Raw genomic sequence first — 27,665 nt, 5'->3', positions numbered from 1 at the left:
TTGATGGTAGCTCGTCTCAAATGGCACCTAGTCCCGCGGCTTAGTACTCGCCAGTTTGGCTTCATGCCACAAAAAAGCACCGAAGACTCCCTCTACACCATGATTCAACACATCAAGGAAAATTAAACGACAAAAGCTGATCACTGTTGTCTCTTGATATAGAGGAGCCTTCGACAGCGCATGGTGGCCGGCCATCAGGACCAGACTGGCTGAGGAAAGTGCCCGGTGAACATAAGAAGGATGATAGACAGCTACCTCAACGACAGGTGTGTCCGGGTCAGGTACGCCGGGAGCGGTGCCGCCGGGACACGAACAAGGGATGTGTGCAGGGGTCCATCGGAGGCCCAATCCTCTGGAACCTGGTGCTGGATCCCCTGCTAAAAGGTCTTGAACAGCGAGGCGACTACTGTCAGGCTTTCGCTGACGACGTCGTCCTCATTTTTAGCGGGGATACAGCACTCGAAATCCAAAGACGTGCCAATGCCGCCCTCGAGTATGTTCGGGGTGGGGCATCAGAAATAAGATGAAGTTTGCGCCACACAAAACATGCGCCATGGTTGTAACCAGGAAGCTTAAGTACGATGTCCCCTCTCTGAGCATGGGCGGGGTCGCCATTGGCATGTCAGAGGAAATAAAGATACTGGGGCTCACTGTGGATCACAAGCTCACATTTAACACCCATGTCGCAAATGTCTGCAAGAAGGCCATTAATATCTATAAACAGTTGGCCAGAGCGGCAAAGGTGAGCTGGGGTCTACACCCCGAGGTGATCCGCAGCATCTACACGGCGGCGGTGGAACCGGTGATTCTGTACGCGGCTAGCGCCTGGGCGCCAGCAGCCAAGAAAGTCGGTGTGCAGAAACTCCTAAATTCGGTCCAGCGAGGGTTCGCTCAGAAACTGTGCGGAGCGTACCGCACCGTCTCACTGCATTCGGCACTTGTGCTAGCGGGGTTGCTCCCGCTCGACATCAGGATTCAGGAAGCAGCAGCGCTGTATGAAAAGAAAAAGGGAGTAACTTCGCTGGCCGGTCGTGAGGTGGAACGAGTGGTAGCGTTCGCAGACACGCCACACCCGGCGAAACATACGGCCATGGGGTTCGTGAGCTTGGTAGATCAGTCTCATGTGGAGTCCCACAACAGCCAGGACATACGGTTCTTTACAGACGGCAGCAAGATCGAGGGCAAGGTCGGAGCAGCACTCTCCCTTTGGGATAGAGAGGCCGAGATCAAGTCCTCGAAACTCAGTCTGCCGTCTTGCTGTACTGTCTACCAGGCAGAACTCCTGGCCATATGCGTAGCCACCAGGCAAATACTGCGACGCCGGGAGGGCACTTTCGGAATATACAGTGACTCGAAGGCAGCTCTGCAAACAGTCACTAACCAGAGTGCCCTCCACGCCCTGGCAGTGGAAGCAAGGGCGAACCTTAACGTGGCCTTATCCCAGGGCAAAAATACATCCTTGTTCTGGATAAAGGCACACGCTGGACTGGAGGAAATGAGCGCGCCGACCACCTGGCCAAGGAAGCGGCTTTAAAAGCAAAACCAGGCCAGATTACGACCTCTGCCCGGTTTCATTCGTCAAGCGGCAGATCCGATTGGAGTCGCTGGGCGAATGGAATCGGAGATACGAAAACGGAGCGACAGCGGGGGTCACAAAGATCTTTCTGCCCGACGCTGCGGACGCGTACAGGATCGTCAGAAAAATTCTACCACGTGGGGTAATAACACAAGTGCTGACGGGGCACGGCGGGTTCTCCGAATACTTGCACCGCTTCAAGTGTAAGGAGAACCCATCGTGCATCTGCGACCAGTGCGATTGAGTCTGTCCCCACATCATCCTAGAATGCCCTATCTTCGCGCGGGAACGGTGGACACTGGAACAGGAATTAGATATAGAGCTGAGCCTGCAAAACATTAGCCACATAATGCACAAACGAAAAGCAAGAGAAAAATTCCTAGAGTATGCCGAAACAGTTGCAAATAAAATAATACGTAGGAATAAAGAAGCCTGACCCATGCTTCCACCTTATTAGAAATAATATGGCCTGGTAAGCATGGGGTATACACAAAAGATCGTCAATTTATTACATATATATATACACAAAATATTTAACATTTATTTTATACAATTATACACAAATATTTATAATTTAAATTTTACAACTATACATAAATATTTATAATTCAATTTTACAATTATACACAAATATTAAATTTTTACAATTATACACAAATACCTATAATTTAATTTATACAACTATATACAAATATTTATAATTAAATATATACAAATAATAATAATGTACCATATACAACTATACACAAAAATGACAATGTATTATATACAAAACAGATCTTATTAGGTATAAATACTGAGATTATATGATATAGAAAACACATGAACTACTTTAAAAAATATAAACAACCATTTAAATATATACGAATATTTATTATATACAAATATATATTTAAAACGATCTAGATTCCACGTATCATCAAAAAATTAATCAAGTTATAACAAAATAAACAAGTCTAAACAGGTCTCTGACCACGTCAGAGGAACAAGGGACGGCAGGTGGGTTTTAGCCGGTAAGAGTCCGGCACTACCCCTCGGGTGTCCATGAGGATTTCCCTCCTGCCACAAAAAAAAAAAACCTAACCTAACCCGATAACTTTTTCAAAGGAGACCGATTTTGATGCGGTTTTGCGTATAATAGCTACAACAGGCTTGTAAGCACGCGATAACCCTTCAAACGCGACATCGAAGCGGTGTGACCCGATTTTTGACACCCCACCCTTCTCGACCTGTAAAACACAAAATTAATTATTTATCAAAATTCTGACTAGATTTTTCATTGTAAAAATTTTATTAAATACTTACCACTCCGACCTGTCTTCCTGACTGCATTTTGCACGATTTTGGGTAGGTTTGGACGTCGAAATTAAATATTTTCTATTAAAACACACTAAATTTTACAGTTTTCGACCAAAATTTTCAATATTTCTAGGAAAGCCTATTCTAGTTTCTGGACAGCTGGCTAGGGCTCGCCGAGACGCGTCTTTTGACGTATCGCACGTCCCTCTACGCCGCACCAAACGTCAAAAAATTCGCGAAACATCCGTTTCCATACAAATAGTAGACGCCCAAAATCCACCTAAGGCCCTATAAAAACCCCACCGAGGGGGTCCCCACGTTGTCGTTTGCTCTTCGTACAACGAAGAGCAAACCTTTCGGCGGGTTTGCTGAGCCGGGTTGGCCGGACAGCAGACGGAGGCATGCATAATGCCGCCGCCGAGGGCTTGGCTTAATCGCCCGGCCCAGAGGAAGGACACCTCTTGATAAAAAACCACCCAATCCCAAGTTTCGGGAGCGCGGCGAGGGGATGAATGGCCGTGGGGGACACGGTCGTTAGCGCTCCCCCCTGTTGGGGCCAGCCGCCCCCAACAGTATGTAGGCTTGCCCCGGTATGAGGCCACTGCCGGGGTGGACGAACAATTGCTCTCATGATCGTGGGAACTATATGGATTCACAAACTTTAAAAAAAAATAATAATAATAATAAGAACGAAAAGGAGTGGGATGAGGACTCGGAATCCGAGTCCGTGTCCAGCGAGGGGGATGCGGGGGGTTTTAAGCTCCCCCGCAACAAGAAGGACCACCGGGTCGACGCCTTCCTCAAGAGGAGGAGGGAAGACCCCGGGTCCTCCTCTGGTGGTCGCGGGGCCTCGGCCAAAAAGGTCGCCAGGAGGCCCGTCAGCGAAGGGTCCGCTGGGGCTTCTGGGGGTGGCGGAGGAGCGGCTCATCTGAGCTCCTCCTCCGAGGAGGAGTCGGCCATCGGCTCCGACCGGGAGCGGAGGGCGGACTTCGAGAAGACGGTGGAGTCCGCCATCAGGCAGGTGGCCCTAAAACGAAAAAAGGCGAGCAAGGACGGCGCCATTGAGGCCGCCACCGCCTCCATCACCGCCGCAGCGGTGAGCAACTTTGGCCGGGCTCCCGTGAGCGAGCTGGCCAAACTGCAGCAGGAGGTGGGTCGTCTGACGGCCGCCCTGGAGTCTCTCGTGGAGGAGAACAGGAGTCTCCGGGCGGAGCTCGCTAAGATGCGCGAGCAGGGGGCGGAGCGCGGTGGGCCCCACCTCTGCCACTGAGTCTGAGTGGCAGGTGGTGGGGGAAAAGAAAAAGAAACGGAGGGCGGCCAAAGCGGCCAAAAAGAAGGCCCAGAAACGGCGGCGCAGGGAGCGAGCCGCCGCGGCGCAACTCCGCGCCCCCAAAACCGCGGCTGTAGTAGTCACACTACAGCCGGACGCGGTCAAAAGGGGCGTGTCGTACCGCGACGTGCTCGCCCAAGCAAAGGAGGCGGTGAACCTGCAGGAGCTGGGTATCGCCTCCGGCCTCCGGCTCAGGGTGACCGCAACGGGCGCCCGAATGCTGGAGGTCCCAGGAGCGGCCAGTGGGCCCGCCGCAGACGCTCTAGCCGAGAGGCTTAGGGCGTCCATAAGTGCGGACGACGCCCGAGTCTCCAGGCCCCACAAGTGCGCGGATCTGCGCATCATGGGCCTGGACGACTCAGCTACTGCGGAGGAGGTAGTGGCCGCCGTCGCTAGGACGGGTGGGTGCTCCGCCGACGAAGTCAAGGCGGGCACCATACGTCCCGACTTCAGGGGCACGTGCACCATCACGGTGAGCTGCCCCGTGACGGCGGCCAAGAACATTGTTGACGGCCGAAGATTGCTGGTCGGCTGGGTGTCGGCGCAGGTTAAGCTGCTTGACCCCAGACCGCTGAGTGCTTCCGATGCCACGTCGGGCATCATGTGGGTGTCCGTTGCACCTCGGAGGTCGACCGCAGCGCCCTCTGTTTCCGCTGCGGTCAGCCCGGTCACAAGGCCGTGGAATGCAGCGCCACGCCGCACTGCTCTGCATGTGCGGCTGCTGGCAAGCCGGCCGAACACCGGGCGGGGAGCAAGACCTGTGCCCCACCCGCCAAGCCGAGTAAGGGCAAGGGTCGGCCGTCCGTCGTTGCCACCGCCGTCACCTCCGCAGTGGCCACCACCGCAGCTCCTGCGGCCGCCGCCGCCCCCAACGCTGCCGCCGCTGTCGCCGTCGCCACTGCTGCTGCAGCGCCCGTCCTTGGGCCTCAAGAGGAGGAAGACGTGATGGAGTGCTAGCCTGGCTCCACTACGCTTCCTCCAGGCGAACATCAACCACTGCGCCCGTGCCCAGGATCTGTTGCTCCAAAGCATGGCGCAGTGGTCGCTGAGCCGTACTTTGTCCTTCCCAGGGATGACTGGGTTAAGGACCTTAGCGGCTCAGTGACCATCATATCGTCGGCCGCCGCTGGTACTCCTTCCCTCGAAGGGGTGAAGAGTGGAAGGGGTTGCGTCGCAGCACGGTTCGGGGAGATAGTCGTCGTGGGGGTGTACTTCTCCCCGAGCCGAACTCTCGCCGAGTTCCACAACTCCTCCTGGAGTTGTCCGTCGTCGTCGGAAGTTATTCCCTCCCGTGATAGTGTTAGGGGACTTCAACGCCAAGAACTTGGCCTGGGGTTCCCGACGCACAGATGCACGGGGTAGGATGGTGGAGGACTGGGCGCTGGAAGCAGGCCTGGTCGTCCTCAATCGGGGTTCTGTCCCCACGTGCGTACGGATGCGGGGCGAGTCAGTGGTGGACATCTCGTTCGCCAGCCCCGCTCTGCTGCCGCGTGTCTTTGACTGGCGCGTGGAGGAGAGGGTGGAGACCTACTCCGATCACCGGTACATCCGGTTTGACGTCTCCGCCCAGAACCCTAGCGCGCCGGTCCTGCAGACCCCGAGTGGTCCACGTTGGGCGCTGAGGCACCTGGACCGGGAGCTTCTCCTGGAAGCCTCAGTCGTGCAGGCCTGGGTGTCATCACCGGACAGGCCCGCCGACATCAACGACGAGGCGGGTGGTTCCGGCAGACCATGTCCGAGATCTGTGACGTGGCCATGCCCCGAGCCCCGCCAGGACGCGCCCGACGCCAGGTGTACTGGTGGTCTTGCGAGATCGCCGCCCTTCGAGAGGCGTGCGTCGCTGCGAGGCACCTGTACACCAGACACCGCAGGCTGCGCATCCGCCCTCCGGATGCAGAAGCCAGGGAAGCAGAGCTATACGAGGGTTACAGAGCTGCGAAGACCGCCCTCCAATTGGCCATCATCCAGGCCAAGGAGGTGGCCAATGCGGAGCTGCTGGGGTCTCTGGACAGGGACCCGTGGGGCGCCTGTACAAAATGGTGCGGGGCAAGCTCCGCCCATGGGCCCCCGCTGACCCAGAGTCTTCGGCCTCAGCTGGTGGAGGAGGTGGTGAGCGCTCTGTTCCCTTCGCGGGGAACACTCCCCCGCCCATGTCTCTGCAACCCGCGGTGTCAACGACGGACCACACTTCCGACGACGACGATGTCCCCGAGGTGACTGGGTGGACCTGAGAGTGGCGGTGGCTAGGCTGAAAGCCAAAACACCGCCCCAGGGCCTGACGGCCTGCCTGGCAAGGCCTGGGTCCTGGCCCTTGAGGCTCTCGGGCCTCGACTTAGGGGCTTCTCAGCGCATGCTTGGAGGGGCCAGTTCCCACTTCGTTGGAAGACAGGGAAACTGGTCCTCATACGGAAGCCGGGGCGCCCTGCGGACTCTCCGTCCGCATACCGGCCTATCGTGCTGCTCGACGAGGTGGGCAAGCTCTTTGAGCGAGTTGTCGCACACCGCCTCGTCGCGCACCTTGGGGATAGGGCCGGACCTTGCGGACCACCAGTTCGGTTTCCGCAAGGGCGCTCAACGGTGGACGCCATCATGCGCGTGAGCTCTCACGACGGGGATGCTGTGTCCCGGGGGTCGTCTTGGCGGTGTCTCTTGACATCGCCAACGCCTTCAACACCCTTCCTTGAGTTGCATCAGGGAGGCACTCCGGTATCACCGGGTGCCGACCTACCTTCGTCGCGTGGTCGAGGCCTATCTGTCGGATAGGTCCATCATTTACCCTGGTCACAACGGGGAATGGAACCGGCGAGAGATGTCGTGCGGTGTTCCGCAGGGTCGGTACTGGGGCCGCTCTTGTGGAACATCGGCTACGACTGGTGCTGCGCGCCGACCTCCCTAGCGGCGTCAGCGTGGTCTGCTACGCTGACGACACGCTGGTTCTGGCACAAGGGAGGTCGCACCAGGAGGCGGCCGACATAATGACGCGCGGGGTTGCGATAGTCATCGAGAGGATCCAGCTGCTGGGACTGGAGGTGGCCTTGCACAAATCCGAGGCCATGTGCTTTCATGGGCTTCGGAACGCGCCACCTTCAGGCTCCCAAGTCACGGTGGGGGCTACCATCGGCGTCGAGAGGGCGATGAAGTACCTGGGACTCGTCCTCGACGGCCGGTGGAGCTTCGTCGAGCACTTCCGACGTTTGGGCCCCAAACTGGAGAAGGCAGGTGCTGCATTCAAGCGGCTCCTGCCCAACCTGGGAGGCCCAAACGCCCCTGCCGTAAACTCTACGCGGGGTCATGCGGTCCATGGCCCTTACGGGGCCCCGGTATGGGCACGTTCGGCACGGCCGCGGGCTGTGCACTACCTGAACGTGCCCCAAAGGGTGATAGCCATTAGGCTAATCCGGGGGTACCGCACGATCTCCCGCGAAGCAGCTGGCCTACTCGCTGGACTGCCACCGTGGGATCTGGAGGCGAGGGTCTTCTTGCGCCTGTACGACTGGCGCGAGGAGGCTCAGCGAGGGAGCGACTATCGCAACCCAGTGCAGGGCACGCCACCATCGTGGCGGTAAGTCCCCTTTGAGGAGTGGCTCGGGAGGAGTCACGGCGCCCTCACGTACCGCATGACGCAGGTCCTCACCGGACACGGTTGTTTCGGGAGGTACCTGCACCGCATCGGTCGTGAGGAGGCGCCCGGTGTCACCATTGTGCGGACAGCCCCGAGGACACGGTGGACCACACAGTCCAGGTGTGCCCCGCATGGGAAGGGCACCGCCGGGTCCTCGTCGAGGCTTTGGGCGGCGGCGACCTCTCGCGTCCGGCCCTGGTTCAGGCCATGGTCCGGGGCGAGAGGGAATGGGATGCCGTCGCCTCCTTCTGCGAAGCGGTCATGCTCGAGAAGGAGGAGGCGGAACGCCAGAGAGTTCTCACCTCTCATCCCGGCCGCCGCGCTGGACCAGGTAGACACCATGGGCGCCGGGTGTCGCGAGATGACTCCCGGCCACCGTAGGCGTGGGTCTGTGGGCGGTGAGTTCGGGTGGCTCATCGTCCCTCTGTCTTCCTAGACGACAGACCCGTGTCGACGGCGCGCGTTGTTCCACGCGCTCCTCAAAGACGTCAGCAACCCAGCGGGGCCCAGCAGGGCCAAGGCCTGCCGGGGCTGCGGGTTGTTCGAAAGAGATACCGCGGCCCTGGTACATAAAAGGCCTATGACGGAACACGACGATTTTAGTCAGTAAGAGTCTGACACTCCCTCACCGCTGCTAACCCACAGCGGGAGGGGTCATTTGATGATTTTACGTCGATAAAAAAAAAAGGCCCTATAAAACACTAGTACTCCTGATAACTTTTTCAAAAGGAGACCGATTTTGATGCGGTTTTTTGCGTATAATAGCTACAACAGGCTTGTAAGCACGCGATAACCCTTCAAACGCGACATCGAAGCGGTGTGACCCGATTTTGACACCCCACCCTTCTCGACCTGTAAAAACACAAAATTAATTATTTATCAAAATTCTGACTAGATTTTTCATTGTAAAAATTTTATTAAATACTTACCACTCCGACCTGTCTTCCTGACTGCATTTTGCACGATTTTGGGTAGGTTTGGACGTCGAAATTAAATATTTTCTATTAAAAAAAACACTAAATTTTACAGTTTTTCGACCAAAATTTTCAAAATTTCTAGGAAAGCCTATTCTAGTTTCTGGACAGCTGGCTAGGGCTCGCCGAGACGCGTCTTTGACGTATCGCACGTCCCTCTACGCCGCACCAAACGTCAAAAATTCGCGAAACATCCGTTTCCATACAAATAGTAGACGCCCAAAATCCACCTAAGGCCCTATAAAAACACTAGTACTCCTGATAACTTTTTCAAAAGGAGACCGATTTTGATGCGGTTTTTTGCGTATAATAGCTACAACAGGCTTGTAAGCACGCGATAACCCTTCAAACGCGACATCGAAGCGGTGTGACCCGATTTTTTGACACCCCACCCTTCTCGACCTGTAAAACACAAAATTAATTATTTATCAAAATTCTGACTAGATTTTTCATTGTAAAATTTTATTAAATACTTACCACTCCGACCTGTCTTCCTGACTGCATTTTGCACGATTTTGGGCAAAATTTCTAGGAAAGCCTATTCTAGTTTCTGGATAGCTGGCTAGGGCTCGCCGAGACGCGTCTTTTGACGTATCGCACGTCCCTCTACGCCGCACCAAACGTCAAAAAATTTAAAATTTACTATAGGAAAGGGTATGACTCTGGGACCAATTTGTTGAAAAATATTTTTTGACGGATTTGGCATTCTAGCAGTCTCCTGACTCAGAAAATATTAAGTTCACTGTAATCTGGGCTCTCCTACGCTAATTAAGCGGTTTATAGCGTAAGTTGCAGTGAACATTTTTAGAAAAGGTTATCACATAGCGTTGACCACATAGTTGGACCGGGGAGCAATTCCCGACTTAATTTATTTGACACACGTAGTGCAACGTGTCTTTTGACCGCTACACTTAGTTTTTACATTAAAATAACTTACTGATCCCCCCTTTACAGGGATCAGCATTGACTGTGCAGTTGTCCTCTGAAATTTATTTTACTTTCCCGAATCATGTTCCGCACTCCAGCGAAAAAGGACGAGAGCTCACGCAGCCCCGGAGTCTCGCCGCGATCCCCGGAGAAACCCGCAACCCCAACCTTAAATGTAAGGAAAAGCGTTGCTGAATTGGAGGCTGGCATAGCAGAGCCCCAGGCTAAACTACCAGCCAACAAAGCAAAATCTACACCACCACTGGCAAAAACAACTGCCAATAAGGTTCCCGGGCCCCTGGAGACGCGGCGGGTCTCAGCGGATGCCAAAAAACCCGAGAAAAAATACGTGGATCTCACGTCGGAAGCAAGAGCCTGCCTAAACAAGGCGAAGCTACACTTGGGCAACTCTCGGAATCTCAAAGGAGAAATAAAAATAGAGGTCCTTGCGGCAATCGACCGACTGTTTGAGATCGTGAAGGAGTCGGAAAGGAAAGGAAGGAGCTTCACAATTTCTGCTCCCACTGCAGCCGATAAAACAACCGGACAGCCTAACTCACCGAGCCCTTGCGCCACTGACGAAAGCCGGAAAAAACTACTCGAACGCCTCGAGGAAAATAGCACCCTCATGAAGGAAAACATTATTAAAATGGAAAACCTTAGGGAAACCTTAATAGCCAATGATCTGTGTGGGGAAAGAACCTACGCATCCGTGGCGGCAACACACAGAGGACAAACCAGCGTTCAAACGCAGGAACGAGCGACGCTACACTCCGTGGTTGTTTCCTCTACACAGAGCTTGGATACAGGAGACGAGATCCTTGAGAGAGTGAGGCGGGCTGTGGACGCAAAGGAAGGCTGGGTGCAAGTAGAAAGGGTGAGAAAGGCAAAAGATCGGAAGATTATCATGGGCTGCCGAACGAAGGAAGAGAGGCAGAAAATCCGAGAGAGGCTTGAAACTGTCGGAGAGAACCTCGTCGTCGAGGAAGTACGCAACAGGGACCCGCTTCTGATTCTTAGGGACGTTTTGCAAATTCATAGCGACGAAGACGTCTTAAAAGCCCTTAGGAATCAGAACCGGGAACTCTTTCACGGCCTCGGGGGCGAGGAGCTCAGAATGGGCGTCAAGTACAGAAGAAAAGCGCGAAACCCCCACTGTAACAGCATTGTGCTCAGCGTTTCTCCTTCTATATGGAGGAGGGCTACTGAAGTAGGAAAGCTTCGAATAGACCTCCAGATAGTGCGGGTAGAAGACCAAACTCCCCTGGTGCAGTGCACACGCTGCTTGGGTTTTGGACATAGCAAACGCTTTTGCAAGGACACGTCCGACCTGTGCAGCCACTGTGGTGGTCCACACCTTAGGATGGACTGCCCAGACAACAAACTAGGCGAAGCGCCTAAGTGTGTGAACTGTACCAGAGCAAAAGTGAGTGGCGCTGAGCACAATGCGTTCAGCACCGATTGCCCCGTACGTCGCAAGTGGGACTCACTCGCCCGAGCGTCTATAGCTTATTGCTAAGGTGGTCCCAGCAGCTCCCCACAAGTACTCCATAATCCAGGCAAACCTGCAGCGTAGTCAGCTCGCAACCAACGAACTCTTGTTGGAGGCCGAATCGCAGCGAGTCGCCGTTGCATTGCTTCAGGAGCCTTACGTTGGTCGGGCAAATAGAATGAGAAGCTACCGGGGCGTGAGGGTCTTCCAGAACGCTGGTGGAGGAGAAGGGACTGTTAAGGCAGCAATTGCTGTCCTTGACCACGACCTAGATATCATGCAGTACCCACAACTCACCACAGACAACATCGTTGTGGTGGGAGTCCGAACCAGCGCCTGGACGATCATGCTGGTATCATTTTATTTCGAGCCAGACAAACCCGTGGAGCCTTACCTAGAGCATATGCGGCGAATCGTGCAACACGCAGGACATAGCAGGTTGCTCATTGGAGGAGACGCGAACGCCAAAAGTACTTGGTGGGGCAGCAACAGCGAAGACGCGAGGGAGAACTATTATGCGGGACCTTGGAGCAGTGGGGGATGCACGTCCTCAATAATGGAGACACTCCGACATTCGACACCGTGAGAGGCGGAGTCAGGTACAGCAGCCACGTGGATGTAACGACGTGTACCGAGGATATGCTGCATCTGGTGGACGGCTGGCGGGTAATAGTCGGTCTAACGAGTTCCGATCACAATGGCATAGGCTTTAGTATCAGACTTCAAAAGTCTAAGGGTATTAGCATAGAATGTACCACCAGACGTTTCAACACCAAAAAGGCTAATTGGAGGCGGTTTCGTTCGAAACTGTCTCAAATTATGCAGGAGGAGAAATTGACGGTACAGGAAGTGGGAAATATCAGCAACACAAATGCATTGGACCACATGATAAGCGCCTACACCATAGCTATCCAAGACACATGTACGCATGCAATACCATCAAAAAAGTCCAAAGAGGTACTTACCATGCCATGGTGGTCAGAGGAACTCGCGGAGATGAAGAGGCTCGTCGCTACCAGGAAGCGCCGAATCCGGAACGCTGCACCGATCCGAAGAGCTAGTGTCGTCAGTCTGTACCTGCAAGAAAAAGGGAATTATGAAACAGCAGTAAAAACGGCCATAGAGGAGAGTTGGAAGGGGTTCTGCTGTAAACAGACCAGGGAAGGGGTTTGGGAGGGAATTTATAGGGTCATGGGGAGAGTCGCAAATAGAGAGGAAGACCTACCGTTACAAAATGGAGGGATAACCCTGGACGCCAAGGGCTCAGTGAAGCTGCTGGCCGAGACATTCTACCCGGTGGACCGGGAAGAAGATGACAACATGGACCATAACCTCACAAGACAGAAGGCGGACAAGGTGAACGAGTGGAGTCATGATGAACAACATGACCCACCGTTCACCCAAGGCGAACTGGACAGGGCCATGAGGTCCTTCAACCCAAAAAAGGCCCCGGGAGCCGATGGCTTCACAGCAGATATTTGCACTCAGGCCATAAGCTGCGACCCTGAATTCTTCCTGTCACTGGTTAACAAATGCCTGACATGCCACTACTTTCCAAAAATCTGGAAGGAGGCAACGGTGGTGGCACTAAGGAAGCCAGGCAAAGACTCGTACAGCGTACCAAAGTCCTACAGGCCGATTGGGCTCCTGCCTGTATTAGGGAAGGTGTACGAGAAGATGCTGGTCGCTCGCCTTAGGTTCTATTTGCTTCCCAGGATCAGTACTCGCCAATACGGCTTTATGCCGCAAAGGAGCACAGAGGACTCCCTCTACACCATGGTGCAACACATCCGCAAGAAGTTGACACAAAAGAAAATTGTTACTCTTGTGTCACTAGACATAGAGGGAGCCTTTGACAGTGCGTGGTGGCCTGCCATCAAAGTCCGATTGGCTGAGGAAAAGTGCCCTGTAAACTTGAGACGAGTGGTCAGTAGTTACCTCAGTGACAGGACTGTTAGCGTGAGGTACTTGGGTGAGGAGTGCAAAAAATCGACGAGCAAGGGTTGCGTCCAGGGATCCATTGCGGGTCCACTCTTCTGGAACCTCCTACTGGACCCCCTCTTGAAGGAGCTCGACACTGGGGGCAACTACTGCCAAGCATTCGCCGACGACGTTGTCCTGATTTTCGACGGCGAAACGGCGGCAGAGATAGAGGGACGAGCCAATGCCGCTCTCGAACATGTTCGAGCATGGGGTGTCAGAAACAAGCTAAAATTCGCACCGCACAAAACCTGCGCAATGGTCTTAACACGAAAGCTAAAGTATGACACTCCGCGCTTGAGCATGGGGGGGATCGACATTGGAACGTCCCGCGATGTCAAAATATTAGGCCTCACAATCGACGACAAACTCACCTTCAACAACACATAGCTATCGCTTGTAAAAAGGCGATAGCTATGTACAAACAACTGGCCAGGGCAGCTCGAGCTAGTTGGGGTCTACAGCCGGAAGTCATCAGGACCATCTACACGGCAGCAGTAGAGCCCACGATACTGTACGCAGCGAGTGCATGGGCGCCAGCCGCAAACAAATTAGGGGTCCAAAAACAGCTTAACGTGGTCCAAAGAGGGTTTGCGCAAAAGTTGTGCAAAGCCTACCGAACGGTCTCCCTAAACTCGGCACTGTTGCTCGCTGGGATACTCCCTCTAGACATTCGGATAAGGGAAGCTGCTTCACTTTACGAAGCGAAGGGGGGAGTGCCCCAGCCAACACTGGGAGATAGGGAGATCGAGCGGATGGCCTCAGCCCTTAAAGCCCCTCACCCCGCAGAATTGGTGACACTGCAGTACGACAGCATAGTGGACGACGAAGAGTACAGAAACCGGAGGGAGGAGTTTGCTGTGCGCATTTTTACCGACGGCAGTAAGATACAGGGCAAGGTCGGCGCGGCGCTATCTTTGTGGGATAGTACCACCGAAACAAAGGCTCTCAAACTTACTTTGCCGTCATACTGCACCGTCTACCAGGCTGAATTGTTGGCGCTGCAGAAAGCGGCAACTGAAGCGCTCAAACGCCGGGAAAACACATTCGGCATCTTCAGCGACTCTATGGCGGCCCTGCAGACAGTCGCTAACGTCAGTGCCCCCCATCCTCTAGCAGTGGAAACAAGGGACACCATACGCCGCTGCAAGCTCCAGAACAAGAGTGTCTCCTTGTTCTGGATAAAGGCCCACGCAGGATTGGAGGGCAATGAGCGAGCTGATCAACTCGCAAAGGAAGCCGCCCTGAAGTCGAAGAAGAAGCCGGACTACGACCTATGCCCCATCTCATTCGTCAAGCGGCAGATACGTATGAGGTCGCTTGACGAATGGAATGGGAAATATAAAGCCGGAGAAACAGCCTCCGGCACTAGACTGTTTTTCCCCGACGCAATATCCGCGTACGGTATCGTGAGGAAAATTGACCTTACGTACATAAGGACACAAATCTTCACTGGGCACGGTGGATTCTCCTCATATCTGACACGATTTAAATGTAAGGAGAATTCATCGTGCGCCTGTGAACCTGGAGTCGAGGAAACCGTTGCCCACATCCTCCTGGAGTGCCCAATTACAGAGAGAGCACGTTTTGAGACGGAGCAAGAGTTAACAATGAGCCTTACAGCAACAAACCTCCCATTTCTAATGAGAGAAAAAAGACCGGCCGAAATTTTAGATTATTGCGAAAAATAGTTAGTTTAGTAATAAGTAGCCTGTATATTGAGTATATAGTTTAAGTACCAATAAACGGAAAAAAAAAAAAAAAATAGTTAAGAAAAGAAATATTTACGAAACACTGGGCCATGTGCACTGCTTACCTGTAAATCATACTAGAGAAAAGAAAACACCATAGACATTATTTATAAGTTCAAACATGTTAGTTAAGTAAATGTGTATATGATGTTAATTAAACAAATCGCAATAAAGAGCTCTGACAATGTTAGAGGACAACTTGCGAGGCAGGAGTTTTAGCCGGTAAGAGTCCGGCACTACCCCTCGGGTGTCCATGAGGATTTCCCCTGCCACAAAACCTAACCTAACCAAGGCTCACGCGGGGATCGAAGGCAACGAAAGGGCGGATGCGCTAGCGAAGGAGGCCGCCATAAATAGCAAAAAGAAACCCGACTACGACCTGTGCCCGGTTTCGTTCGTCAAGCGACACGCTCGAATGGTGACGCTTGACGAATGGAACCATAGGTATAATACAGGATAAACCGCCTCAATAACTAAGATGTTCTTCCCAGATGCAGTGGCCGCGTACAGAACAATTAGAAAAGTGGGTATGAACGCCATAAGAACACAAATAATGACGGGGCACGGTGGATTCTCCGAGTACTTGAACCGCTTCAAGTGCAAGGAGAACCCATCGTGCATCTGTGACCCCAACACACTCGAAACTGTCCCACATATACTGCTCGATTGCCCCATATTTGCACAAGAACGCTACACTATTGAATGCGACCTAGATACTAGGATCCAAAAAGATAAAATAGGGGAAATAATAAAAGGGAGAAATATAATAAAATTCCTGGAATATTGCGAAAACTTAGCAAATAAAACAATTAAAATAAACAAAAATACAGTATGAAATCTATGTTTCATTATATATTGAAAAGAAGAATATATAGATGAAAGCATAGAAAACAAGATAAAAATTGTAAACAGAATATTTCGAAACGGAAAAGAAAAAATAGTTTGATTATATTGAATAATAAATTTATAAGATAGATATCTTTGTAAACGCTTTTGTTTGATAGTGTCTCCACAAACGTGCACGATTCTGTCTTGGAAAAATTTTGTCATGTCTTGTCAAGTTGTGCCAAAGTTGTGCTCTTAAAATAAAACGCATATTATAGAAATCTAACGACTTTTAATTAAAATATTGCCGAATCCCAATAGGTTATGGGCCCAGGCACATAACTAGGCATATATTTTAATTATTAGTTCGTTAAGAGCAAGGATTATTTCCGATATAAAAGTGACAGTAAAATGGAGGTTTCAAACGGAATGAAAATCGAGAAGTTTGATGGAAGAAATTTCAAACAATGGAAATTTCAAGTGAAATGCGCATTAAGAGCGAAGGGATTAAATATAGAGAAGGCAAGACCCTTAGAAGCCGGTTCGCAAGTGCAGTGGGATAAAGATGATGGTATGGCCATGTTTATCTTAACCTCTTCGATGGATTTAAACCAGATATCGTTAATAGAAAACTGCGAAACCGCAAAACAAGTGATGACAAAACTAGAAGCTATCTATGAACAGAAGTCAGAATACAACAAGATGTTAATTCATGAGCAGTTTTATCAATACTCGTATAGCGCCAGTGACACGATGGCACAGCACGTGTCAAAGGTTGAAAGTTTGGCAAAGCAGCTGCGAGAGACGGGTGAGAAAATAAGTGACACCGCCATTATGACGAAGATTCTAAGCACGTTGCCGTCAACGTATCGTTCTCTCAGACAAGCATGGTTGTCACTCGATGAAGATCGTCAGACCATACAAACTCTTACGTCGCGTTTAGTTGATGAAGAAGCCAGCCTAGCCAATGAAACGAGTAATAGTAGTGAGAACGCGTTAGTTACGTCAAGAAGAAATTTTAAACCTAGAAATGAGGACAAACAAAAGACGTCAGAACCAACGTCAGAACAAAGAACTCACAGATTCGTGTGCTACAATTGTAACAAAAGGGGTCATTTCGCAAGAGAATGCAGGATGCCTAAGAAAAGGTACAATGAGAAGAAAACCAACAACATGGCATTCAGCGCAGAAGGTTGCTCATCTGAACATGATGAAGACGCATGGATTTTAGATAGTGGAGCATCGAAGCATATGACCTACAGGAGAGAATACTTCTGCGAGTTGAACGAATCTCAATGCAACAATTCCGTTAAATTGGGCAACAAGCAGAGTATAAAGGTATGTGGCGAAGGAACTGTATTAATAGATAAGAAGGTTAATGGTACATGGGAGAGATGTAGACTTGAGCATTTGTTGTATGTACCTGATTTACGAAGAAATCTGTTTTCTGAAGGTGCAGCTACTAGAAGAGGATATGTCATAGTGAAGAACAATAAGAACGCTATGATAATGAAGAACAATGTTGTTGTTATGTGTGCACAGTTGCAAGAGAACAATTTATACGAATTGGATATAAAAACAATCAAACAAGAATATTGTAATGTTGTGCAAACGGATATAAAAGTTTGGCATGAAAGATTAGGACACTTAAATGTCAAGGAACTTCAAAATATGTCAAAGAATGGTGTGATTCCAGTTACTTTGAGCGGTGATCAGAATTTTGTTTGTGAAGCATGTCAATATGGAAAGCAAGCAAGACGCCCCTTCTTGAAATCTACCCGAGGTCCAACACAAGCTGGTGAAATTGTGTACAGCGATGTGTGCGGTCCTATAGAAGAATCTTCTGTATCGGGTATGAAGTACTTTGTGTTGTTCAAAGATGGAGCTACAAGCTATCGCCATGTTTACTTTATGAAGCATAAGAGTGAAGTATTTCAATGCTTTCTGAAGTACAATGCCATTGTGAAGAATAGATTTCAGCGTGATTTGCAGATACTACATACAGATAATGGTACTGAATATGTAAACCAAGAATTCACATCTTTTTTGGAGAGTAAAGGGATAACGCATGAACGTACTGCTCCGTATACTCCACAACAGAACGGGAGAGCAGAAAGAGAGATGCGTTCTATCATGGAATCTGCAAGAACAATGTTATATGCAAAGGATATTCCTTTAAACTTGTGGGCAGAAGCTGTTAACTGTGCGGTATATTTGTTGAATAGAAATACATCAAGCCAGACGGGAGATGTTACGCCATTTGAACTGTGGCAAGGAGTGAAGCCTAACTTACAACATATCAGAATATTTGGATCAATTGGTTATGTACATGTTCCAAAGGAAAAGCGAAGGAAGCTTGCCAAGAAAAGTGTGAAGATGTTGTTAGTTGGATATGACCACGACAATTATAGAATGTATGATCAAAATACCAAGCAGATTACAATATCACGAGATGTTAAGTTTGATGAATGTAGTATGCTGGAAGAAAGAAAAAGATATATGGAAATGACAGTTGAACAAGAAGAAAAAGAACATTCTACAGTATCTACCCCACTAAATGAAACCCAAACTCAAAATGTTGAACCTAAAGAAATATCATCAGATGAAAGTATGAAGAGTTTAGAAGATATGGATGAAAGTTATGTTCCTCCAAGAGGTATAAATTTGATGCAGGAAGAACCAAGAACCATCTCATTACGTCCTCGTCGAGACAAAAGATTAGAAGCAAATTTCACAGAATATGAACTTCCAAACAGTTATGAAGAAGCTATGAAAAGTCCAAATTCTCATCTGTGGAAGAAAGCTGTAGCTGAAGAGCTTCAATCACATGAAGAAAATCAGACATGGATACTGACCGACAAAAGTGAAAAGAAGCCTGTATCGTGCAAATGGGTGTTTGCTATAAAGAAGAATAGAGATGGAGAAATAGTACGATACAAAGCACGACTGTGTGCACGAGGGTTCACACAAGTCAAGGGCTTGGACTATAATGAGATCTTTTCCCCCACAAGCAGGTACGACTCGATTAGGGTGCTGCTGAGCATCGCTGCTAGAGACGAGCTTCACATCGAGCAGTTTGATGTGAAGACGGCCTCTTGTACGGTGAGCTTTCTGAGGACATATACATGGAGGTGCCAGAGGGATTGGAAACTCAGCCTTCCAAAGTCTGTAAGTTGATTAAATCTATATATGGTCTTAAACAATCGTCGAGATGTTGGAATGAGAAGTTTAGTTCTTTTCTAACTAGTTATGGTTTCCAACCGTGTCCGTCTGATAATTGTGTTTTTGTAGGATGTTTTAATGATGTCAAAGTAATATTAGTTATATATGTTGATGACGGATTATTGTTATCGAAAAAAAGATGTTTTGTCAGATATATTAAATGGTCTTAAACGAAAGTTTGATATTAAGATTTTAGAATGTAATTCATTTATTGGTATGGAAATAACTAGAGAAAAAGATTGTATAAGTCAGAAACAGTATATTAAAACGATTATAAATAATTTTAATATGTTTGATGCTAAGAGTAGTAGTACTCCTGCTGATGTAAATGTACATTTGTCTAAGAATACAAGTAAAGAGACTATTAATTTCCCATATAGAGAAGCAGTGGGAGCTTTGCTATTCTTGTCGTTTGTGTTTGTTAATTAAAAGTTTTGTTTCTAGAGAAAAGTTAAAAGTTTTAAGTTATGGTAACTTATAGTGATGAGTGTAGCCTATAAGTTGTAAGTTGTTTTGAAATATGTGCCTGGTAAATTGTAACGTCTACCTTATAAATTTAAGTGGGAGTGTTGAATAATAAATTTATAAGATAGATATCTTTGTAAACGCTTTTGTTTGATAGTGTCTCCACAAACGTGCACGATTCTGTCTTGGAAAAATTTTGTCATGTCTTGTCAAGTTGTGCCAAAGTTGTGCTCTTAAAATAAAACGCATATTATAGAAATCTAACGACTTTTAATTAAAATATTGCCGAATCCCAATAGATTATAAGAACCCCGGAAATGGAAACTTAGGAAGAGTAGTGGGAGTCCCACCCGACCAGGAATGAGAGATGATGAATGAAAGAAAGATAAAGTATGACGCATGAACGTGCGAGAGGAATAAAGCGAGAATTAGAATGCAAGAGCAACTTAGATAGAAAAGGTCCCGTTGAAACCATGAACGGGTAAACAGTTATATAAAAAACCTAACCTAACCTAACCTACCCTAACCCACTCCTGATAACTTTTTCAAAAGGAGACCGATTTTGATGCGGTTTTTTGCGTATAATAGCTACAACAGGCTTGTAAGCACGCGATAACCCTTCAAACGCGACATCGAAGCGGTGTGACCCGATTTTTTGACACCCCCACCCTTCTCGACCTGTAAAAAACACAAAATTAATTATTTATCAAAATTATGACTAGAATTTTTCATTGTAAAAATTGTATTAAATACTTACCACTCCGACCTGTCTTCCTGACTGCATTTTGCACGATTTTGGGTAGGTTTGGACGTCGAAATTAAATATTTTCCATTAAAAAACACTAAATTTTACAGTTTTTCGACCAAAATTTTCAATATTTCTAGGAAAGCCTATTCTAGTTTCTTTCTTTTGACGTATCGCACGTCCCTCTACGCCGCACCAAACGTCAAAAAATGTGTTTATTGTGCCTTACGCCGTGCAACGAGCCTTTTGACCGCTGCACTTAGATTTAGTGTACCTGCAGATAAAAATTCTTTTAAAAACAGACTTGGGTAACACCAGAAAATTATCATTGCTTTTGATCTTATATTACTGTATTTTATTTTGTACTCTTTTAGCTGACTTATCCCCCCTTTACAGGGATATCAATGAACTAAGTTATTGAGTAAAAAAAAGAAGAATTAATGGAAGTAGTCTAGTCCTACTACACTTGGTATCATTCTACGTTGTAGTCGTAGCTCATGCAGTAACAGTCTGTAAAGAGTCTCGGTACTTTCTTGGCTCTCCCACATTACTTAGATTCGTTGGGAATGTGTAAAAATGGTTACTGGTTAAGTGACCAAAATCGTGTCGCTGGTTAAGTGGCTACGATAATAAAAAAAAGAGATTTAAAAAAAAAGTATCCCTGGGTTAAGGGAAGTCTCCGGTTAGGAGAAGCCTCCGATTAGGAGAAGCCTCCGATTAGGAGAAGCCTCCGATTAGGAGAAGCCTCCGGTTAGGAGAAGCCTCTAATTAAGAGAAGCCCCTGGTTAAGGGAAGCCTCCGGTTAGGAGAAGCCTCTGGTTAAGAGAAGCCCCTGGTTAAGGGAAGCCCCTGGTTAAGGGAAGCCTCCAGTTAGGAGAAGTCTCTGGTTAAGAGAAACCCCTGGTTAAGGGAAGCCCCTGGTTAAGGGAAGCCTCTGGTTAAGAGATGCCCCTGGTTAAGGGAAGCCTCTGGTTAAGAGAAGCCTCTGTTTAGAGAAGCCCCTGGTTTAAGGGAAGCCCCTGTTTAAGGGAAGCCTCTGGTAAAGAGAAGTCCCTAGTGAAAGGAACCCTGGTTAAGGGAACCTGGTTGAGGGAACCCCCTATTTATGAAATGTCCCTGGTTAAGGGAGCATCCTAGTCTTAACAAATGTTTTAATAAAGTTTCACAATAGCTGAGCTTAATGATATGGTCAGGTGTGGCCGAACGAAAAGATGTTCCTTGGTATTATTTCTGTTACAGTGCTACTTACACGAGGACGTGTAAAGCGCAGGATGGCCGTGTCGGCGCGGCCCACAGCGCGGCCCAATATTGCTGGCTGGTCCCTTGTTTGTGGTCGTCTTGGTGACGTGAGGTGCCAACGTCAATTGAAATAATTTTAAATGGAATCTCGAAGAGAAACCAAGTTCAGACTATGTGATCTTGGAAATGTATCCGATTTATTGTAACCAATGTGATTATTGAAGTACTGAACGATAATAGACGATGTGAACAACTACTGTGGTATTATTTCATATCCTGACAAGATGCAAGTGTATCAAAAGATTCTAACCACTTCTGGTGCTCCGACATATACATAATGTTTAAAACCTATTAGATATAATTATTAATAAGCTATACAAAAAATTCATTACGGTATTATACAAACTATTTATTAAAATATATATATATTATACTCAACTACATATTATTCCTCCTGAAAACTAATCATTAAAAGCTGAAAAATCGAAAACAGAGCAAATAAGGTCTCTGACTATATCAGGGGTACACTTGACGGCAGGAGTGGGTTTTAGCCGGTAAGAGTCCGTCGCTACCCCTCGGGGTGTCCATGAGGATTTCCCACTCCTGCCACAAAAAAAAAAAAAAAAAACCTAACGTAACCTAACCTTTTTTTTTTTTTTCTCGGGGGGAAATCCTCATGGACTTCCTCCGCCTGGGGAGAGGCGGAGGGGTGTGCCGGACTCTTACCGGCTAAAACCCCCCTGTGTCCTCCTTACACGTGGGCGCGGGGCCGCGGGAATCCAAATTCTTCCGCAGCCCCGCACTGGTGCTGGCCCGCCTTGCGGGCCTCGCCTCGGGCACGGGGGGGTGAGGTGTTAAACTCCCCCGTGCAACGCCTCAGAGGCGCGCGTCGACACCCGCGCGCGCCTCCGCCTCGGGTCCGTTGAATAGGGGGCGGGGACTTCCCCAAGTCCTTCGCCCCTGGACCCGTTCATGGGGGGCGGAAGAGGGCGTTGTCTGCCCTCCTCCGGCGCCCGGAGCGCCTGCTGCGGGCGGGATCGGCAGTTGAAATCTCCCTCTCCCGTTCCGCAGCTTCCTTCTGCGACATCACGTCCTCGCAGAAGGACACCACTGCGTCCCACGACTCTGCGCTGCCGACCATCTTCCGTACCACGGCCGGCAGCGACAGATCGCCTCCTACTTCATTTGTGAGGACACGGCGCTGCTCCTCCCAAGCAACACACTGAACGAACGTGTGTTGCGCCGTGTCCTCCCCGCCATGGACGCAGTGGTGGCACCGAGCGTCCGGCTCCCTGCCTATGCGACACAGGTACTTGCCGAAGCAGCCGTGCCCCGACAGCACCTGCGTCACCCTGAACGACAGGGAGCCGTGCCTTCTCCCGAGCCAGTCGTCGAGCACTGGCCGGATCGCCTCGACGGTGGCGAGGCCGGCGGTAGGGCGCAGAAGCCTCTGCCGCCATTCCGCCACCAAGACCTGACGGAGCTCTGCTCGGCGCTGCGCTATCTGCCGCTGCACCGGCCTCGAGTCCCGTGCCCGCTTCCTCGCGCCACCGATACAGCGACGCGAGTACTTTAGCCTCTAGGTCCCAGGGCGGGGATCCGGCCAGGACGCAAGCCGCCTCGTAGGAAATCGTGCGATACCCGCGGACGACTCTGACGGCCATCGCCCTCTGCGGTCTGCGCAGAATGGCTAGAGTGCTGGCCGCCAGGTCCATCGCCCACACAGGGGCCCCATATAGGCCATGGACCGCACGATTCCCACGTACAACCGCCTACAGGCGGCGCTCGGGCCCCATGTTAGGAAGCAACGTTGACAGCGCGCCCGCTGCACCCATCAGCTTGGGCACCAGCCGCCGGAAGTGGGGGCCGAATTCCCATCGGCTGTCGAGCACCAATCCCAGATACTTCATGGTGGACTCGACAGCTATCCGGGCTCCACCGACCACGATGTGTGATCCCGACGGCGGCGCGCGTCGGGGGCCATGAAACACCATGGCCTCCGACTTGTTGAGGGCCACCTCCAGGCCCAGGCGCCGGATGCGGTTCACCACCTGTGACACCGCAGCCGTGGCTATCAACGCTGCCTCCTGTGCGAGCTCCCCGGGCAGTGACAAGCGTGTCGTCCGCATAACACGTCAAGTCGGCGCCCGACGGGAGTTCGCCTCTCAGCACCCGTAACCGATGCTCCACAGGAGCGGCCCCAGCACCGATCCCTGTGGAACACCGCACGTCATGAGGTGCCGACCGGCACCGTCATGTCCCCGATATGTGACGCATCTACCTTCTAGGTAGGCCCCTACTGTGCGACGGAGGTAGGGAGGCACGCGGTGATATCTCAGTGCCTCCCGAATACAGCTCCAGGGCAGGGTGTTGAACGCGTTGGAGATGTCTAAAGACACCGCCAACACCACCCCACCCTGGGACACCGTCTCCTCCGCCAGGGCTCTCACGCGCATTATGGCGTCTACGGTGGAGCGCCCGCGACGAAAACCAAACTGGTTGTCGTCCAGGTCCGGCCCCTCTGCACAAGTGGCTGACGAGGCGATCTGCGATGACACGCTCAAAGAGTTTGCCCGCCTCGTCGAGCAGCACTATGGGCCGGTACGCGGACGGCGAGTCCGCGGGCGCCCCTCCTTCCTGAGCAGGACCAGCCTCCCTCCTTCCACACACTGGGAAACTGACCCTGCTCGAGACATGCCGTGAAGAGCCCTCTCAGCTGGGGCTCTAGCACCTTCAGAGCCAGGACGAGAGCTCGGCCAGGAACTCCGTCGGGTCCGGGCGCCGTGTTCTTAGCCCGGAGCCGCGACACGGCCGCTCGTCTCTGCTTGCGTCACCTCGGGGACATCGGTGCTCTCCTCTTCGGGAGAGTCTGTGGCCGAGGGTGAAGCCATCGTCGGGGGAACGTGTCCCGCTCGCTCAGGGAAGAGCGCCAATACGACCGCCCCTAGCAGCTGGGGCTGCATGCTCTGCACCAGTGGAGGCGCCCATGCACGCAGCTTGCCCCGTACCCAACGGTAGGGGCGGCCCCACGGATCCCGATCCAGGGACCCCAGCAGCTCCTCCCTGGCACGCGACTTAGAATCGCCGATGGCCAGCCACAGAGTCTCCTTGGACGCGCTGTACACCTCATACACGCGTAAACCCGTCGACGTCGTCTCCGGTACTGCCATCGCAACTTCGTGCCAATTCGCCCCGAGCAAAGTCGGTCGACCGAGATCCCCACAGCCGATGACTTGGCGTTGAGATCCCCTCGAGCACCAGAACGGGCGAGGGTGATGGCGGACCGGCGCCCAACTCGACAAGGAAACCCTCGAAGTCGGCGACTCTTGTTGGGGAGAAATACGCCCCCACAATGACGATGCCGCCCGAGACCGCAGCAACCCAGCCACGGCCCCGAGACGGGTCGGTCAGAGTCCCGCCAATAATGGCCACCAAACCGTCAGCGCACCCCAGCCAGTTGTCACGGGCGGGGATGAAGTACGGCTCGGCGACCACAGCCACGTCAATCGAAACGTAACCTAACCTAACCTAACCTTACTACATAACAGGAATAAATTGAAGGAATTGCTAGTTCGGCGATATTGGTTACAGTACATAAAACACTGCAAGAACTTACATCAAGAACAACATAAAGCACTGCAACACTGGAGAAAAATAGTGCAAGAACACAAACAAGGGTTGCGTCCAAGGCTCGATAGGAGGTCCAATCTTATGGAATTTGCTGCTGGACCCTTTGCTGAAAGGTCTACATAGTCGGGGAGACTACGTCCAAGCCTTTGCAGACGACGTAGTGTTGTGGGAGATACAGCACAGGAGATACAAGCTCGAGCAAATGACACTCTCGCGTATGTACGGGGGTGGGGTGTCGCAAATAAATTAAAGTTTGCTCCACATAAAACTCATGCTATGGTCATAACGAGGAAACTTAAATGCGACACACCACGCCTTACCATGGGCGGGACTGCAATTTGCGTGACAAAAGAGATCAAACTCCTGGGAGTGACTATCGATAACGGGCTTACATTCAACTCCCACATTAAAAACGTCTGCAAGAAGGCTGCCACCGCTTACAAGCAACTGAGTAGAGCGGCAAAAATAAGTTGGGGTCTACACCCGGAAGTGGTGAGAACCATTTACACAGCGACAGTTGAGCCTATCATTTTATACGCAGCTAGCGCATGGGCACCAGCAGCCACCAAGAAATGCACGCGGAAATTACTGGACTCTACCCAACGAAGCTTCTTGCAGAAGATATGTAGAGCTTACCGTACGGTCTCACTAAACTCCACACTGATTCTGACCGGTATACTCCCTCTTGATTTAAGAATTCTTGAAGCCGCCTCCTTATATGAGGCCAAGAGGGGTGTACCCCAACCGGAGCTCGGAGATAGAGAGGTGGAGTGTAGGACGCCCGTGATAGTATCTGTAAAATTCTGTTGATATGATGTGTGTCACGTGATTCAAATTGTCAATTGATCTAACCTCAAAGATTCAAATGAATGAATGAAATATTATTATGTCGGTTATTTAAATATTAATAAAATATTAATTACAAACTATGAATATTATATTTAGCCAAATATAATTACGAATTATCAAAATAATAATTTAAAGTGTTAGTAATAATTTTAAAATGTAACTTATTTAAACGGATGTTGTTATTAGTTGTCAATTGACTTAGATGGTACAATATAAAAGCGATGGACGGTGCGCCGCCAGTCAGTTGAGCTTCGACTACGGAACGGACCACTTCTCATCAAAGTTAAGTTTCTTGTTTTATTCTCTCTCTTTCTAGCTATTTATCCCACATGGTGGTGGGGTCAGCTTTCCTAATTTTTCTTCTCCACTTCGCTCTATCGACACGACATCGTTCTCGGACACCTGGCACTCCTTCATATCTTTTGACACCACGTCCCGCCATCTGGTCTTAGGGCGGCCTCGTGATCTTCGACCGGGGACAGAAAGTTGCAGCGCCAAATTTCCCACGTAGTCTGGTGGTCTTCTCTTTACGTGGCCATACCACCGTAATCGGCTCTCCTGCAACTTATCCGCTACATCCCGCACCCCTAGGCTTCCTCGCACGTATTCGTTGCGGATACGTGCGAGGAATCCTACGTTTTATTATTAATTGATTAATTAATTAATTGATTATGATATTGTGACGATGTGTTTTTCATGTATTATACAATTATTATGTTTTATGTACATTATGTGTTATGTATAAATGGAGAATGACAACATCACTTATGTAGTTGTCTATTCCCCTTGACTTTTTATAATTAAAATATACAGTTATCATGTTTCATGGAAAACAGACCTTGAGACTACAACTATATTTACATTTAGTAAACTGTAAATTGCAGAAATATAATATATTCATATACATATTTGTTTCCTAATTATTCTCCTAATTATTTCATTTTCCCCGTAGTAAAATTCATTAGTCAAATGTCAAAATTACATCACGAGTAAAACATCCAAAATAAAGCTTATATTGCTGTCCTGACCTCTCATCACTAATGTAGTCTGTAGCATTTTCTGACATCAGAAGTGGGATCCCTCCTTCGCCTCTCATAATTAATTTATTTTGTTATGTTTTCAGGATGGATTCTGAAGCGATTACCAATCTTTTGAAAGCAATCCGGGATGCCGTATCTACAACCCAACAAAAGGATGATGACAACGCTCTGCCACTATTTGACCCTGACAAGAATGATTGCGGAGCCAAGAGTTGGTGCGACAGTATTGAAGCTCTCCGTGGCGATTTGAAGTGGAGCAGTATCAAGACGGCAGCTAAAGCTGGTAAGGCTCTCAGAGGTTCCGCTGTAACTTGGTTCGAGGCCTGGGAACCATCAGAAGGCAGATCTTGGGAAAAGTTTTCTACGGACATTATCGATGCCTATCCCGAAAAGAAAAACTTATCCGAGAGACTCAGCAAGGCAGTTTTACATACATCAGACTCTGCTGATTCTTATGGCGAGTACGCTAGCGAAAAAATAAGACTGTATCGAAACACAAAAATTTCTTTCACCGATGAACAACTCATTGAATTAGTTTGCGGTGGAATAACTGATGTTGACGTTAGGATGGCCTCACTCAATAGCGGCGTCACTACAACTGCTGCCCTAATATCTCTCCTCTCAATTTACTCGAAATCCAAAAAGAGACCGTTAGAAAGTAGTGATCCTGGTCCTTCGGGAATCAAAATACCCAAACTT

At 49.8% G+C, this 27,665-nt stretch overlaps 4 protein-coding genes across 4 annotated transcripts; 3 read left to right on the top strand and 1 right to left on the bottom strand.

Annotated features, from left to right (window-relative positions):
* The first annotated feature begins 553 nt into the window (after positions 1 to 553).
* Positions 554 to 1,534, top strand: LOC135117619 (uncharacterized). The gene has a single exon (XM_064037135.1). The coding sequence runs from the start codon at positions 554 to 556 to the stop codon at positions 1,532 to 1,534; it is 981 nt and encodes a 326-aa protein (XP_063893205.1).
* A 3,014-nt stretch (positions 1,535 to 4,548) lies between these two features.
* On the top strand, positions 4,549 to 5,151 carry LOC135117618 (atherin-like). Its single transcript, XM_064037121.1, has one exon. The coding sequence runs from the start codon at positions 4,549 to 4,551 to the stop codon at positions 5,149 to 5,151; it is 603 nt and encodes a 200-aa protein (XP_063893191.1).
* An 8,465-nt stretch (positions 5,152 to 13,616) lies between these two features.
* On the top strand, positions 13,617 to 14,891 carry LOC135117612 (uncharacterized). Its single transcript, XM_064037098.1, has one exon. The coding sequence runs from the start codon at positions 13,617 to 13,619 to the stop codon at positions 14,889 to 14,891; it is 1,275 nt and encodes a 424-aa protein (XP_063893168.1).
* Positions 14,892 to 22,102: 7,211 nt separating this feature from the next.
* LOC135117608 (uncharacterized) lies at positions 22,103 to 26,982 on the bottom strand. Its single transcript, XM_064037084.1, has 3 exons — positions 26,955 to 26,982; positions 26,256 to 26,558; positions 22,103 to 22,980 (listed from the first exon to the last, which is right to left on the bottom strand). The coding sequence occupies exons 1-3, from the start codon at positions 26,980 to 26,982 to the stop codon at positions 22,418 to 22,420; spliced, it is 894 nt and encodes a 297-aa protein (XP_063893154.1). The 3' UTR covers positions 22,103 to 22,417.
* Positions 26,983 to 27,665: the final 683 nt, after the last annotated feature.

Source organism: Helicoverpa armigera, chromosome 1, assembly GCF_030705265.1.
Source record: "Helicoverpa armigera isolate CAAS_96S chromosome 1, ASM3070526v1, whole genome shotgun sequence".
NCBI classification, from domain to species: Eukaryota; Metazoa; Arthropoda; class Insecta; order Lepidoptera; family Noctuidae; genus Helicoverpa; species Helicoverpa armigera.
The sequence above is the reverse complement of the archived record's forward strand: the minus strand, read 5'-3'. Positions and strand labels throughout refer to the sequence as shown.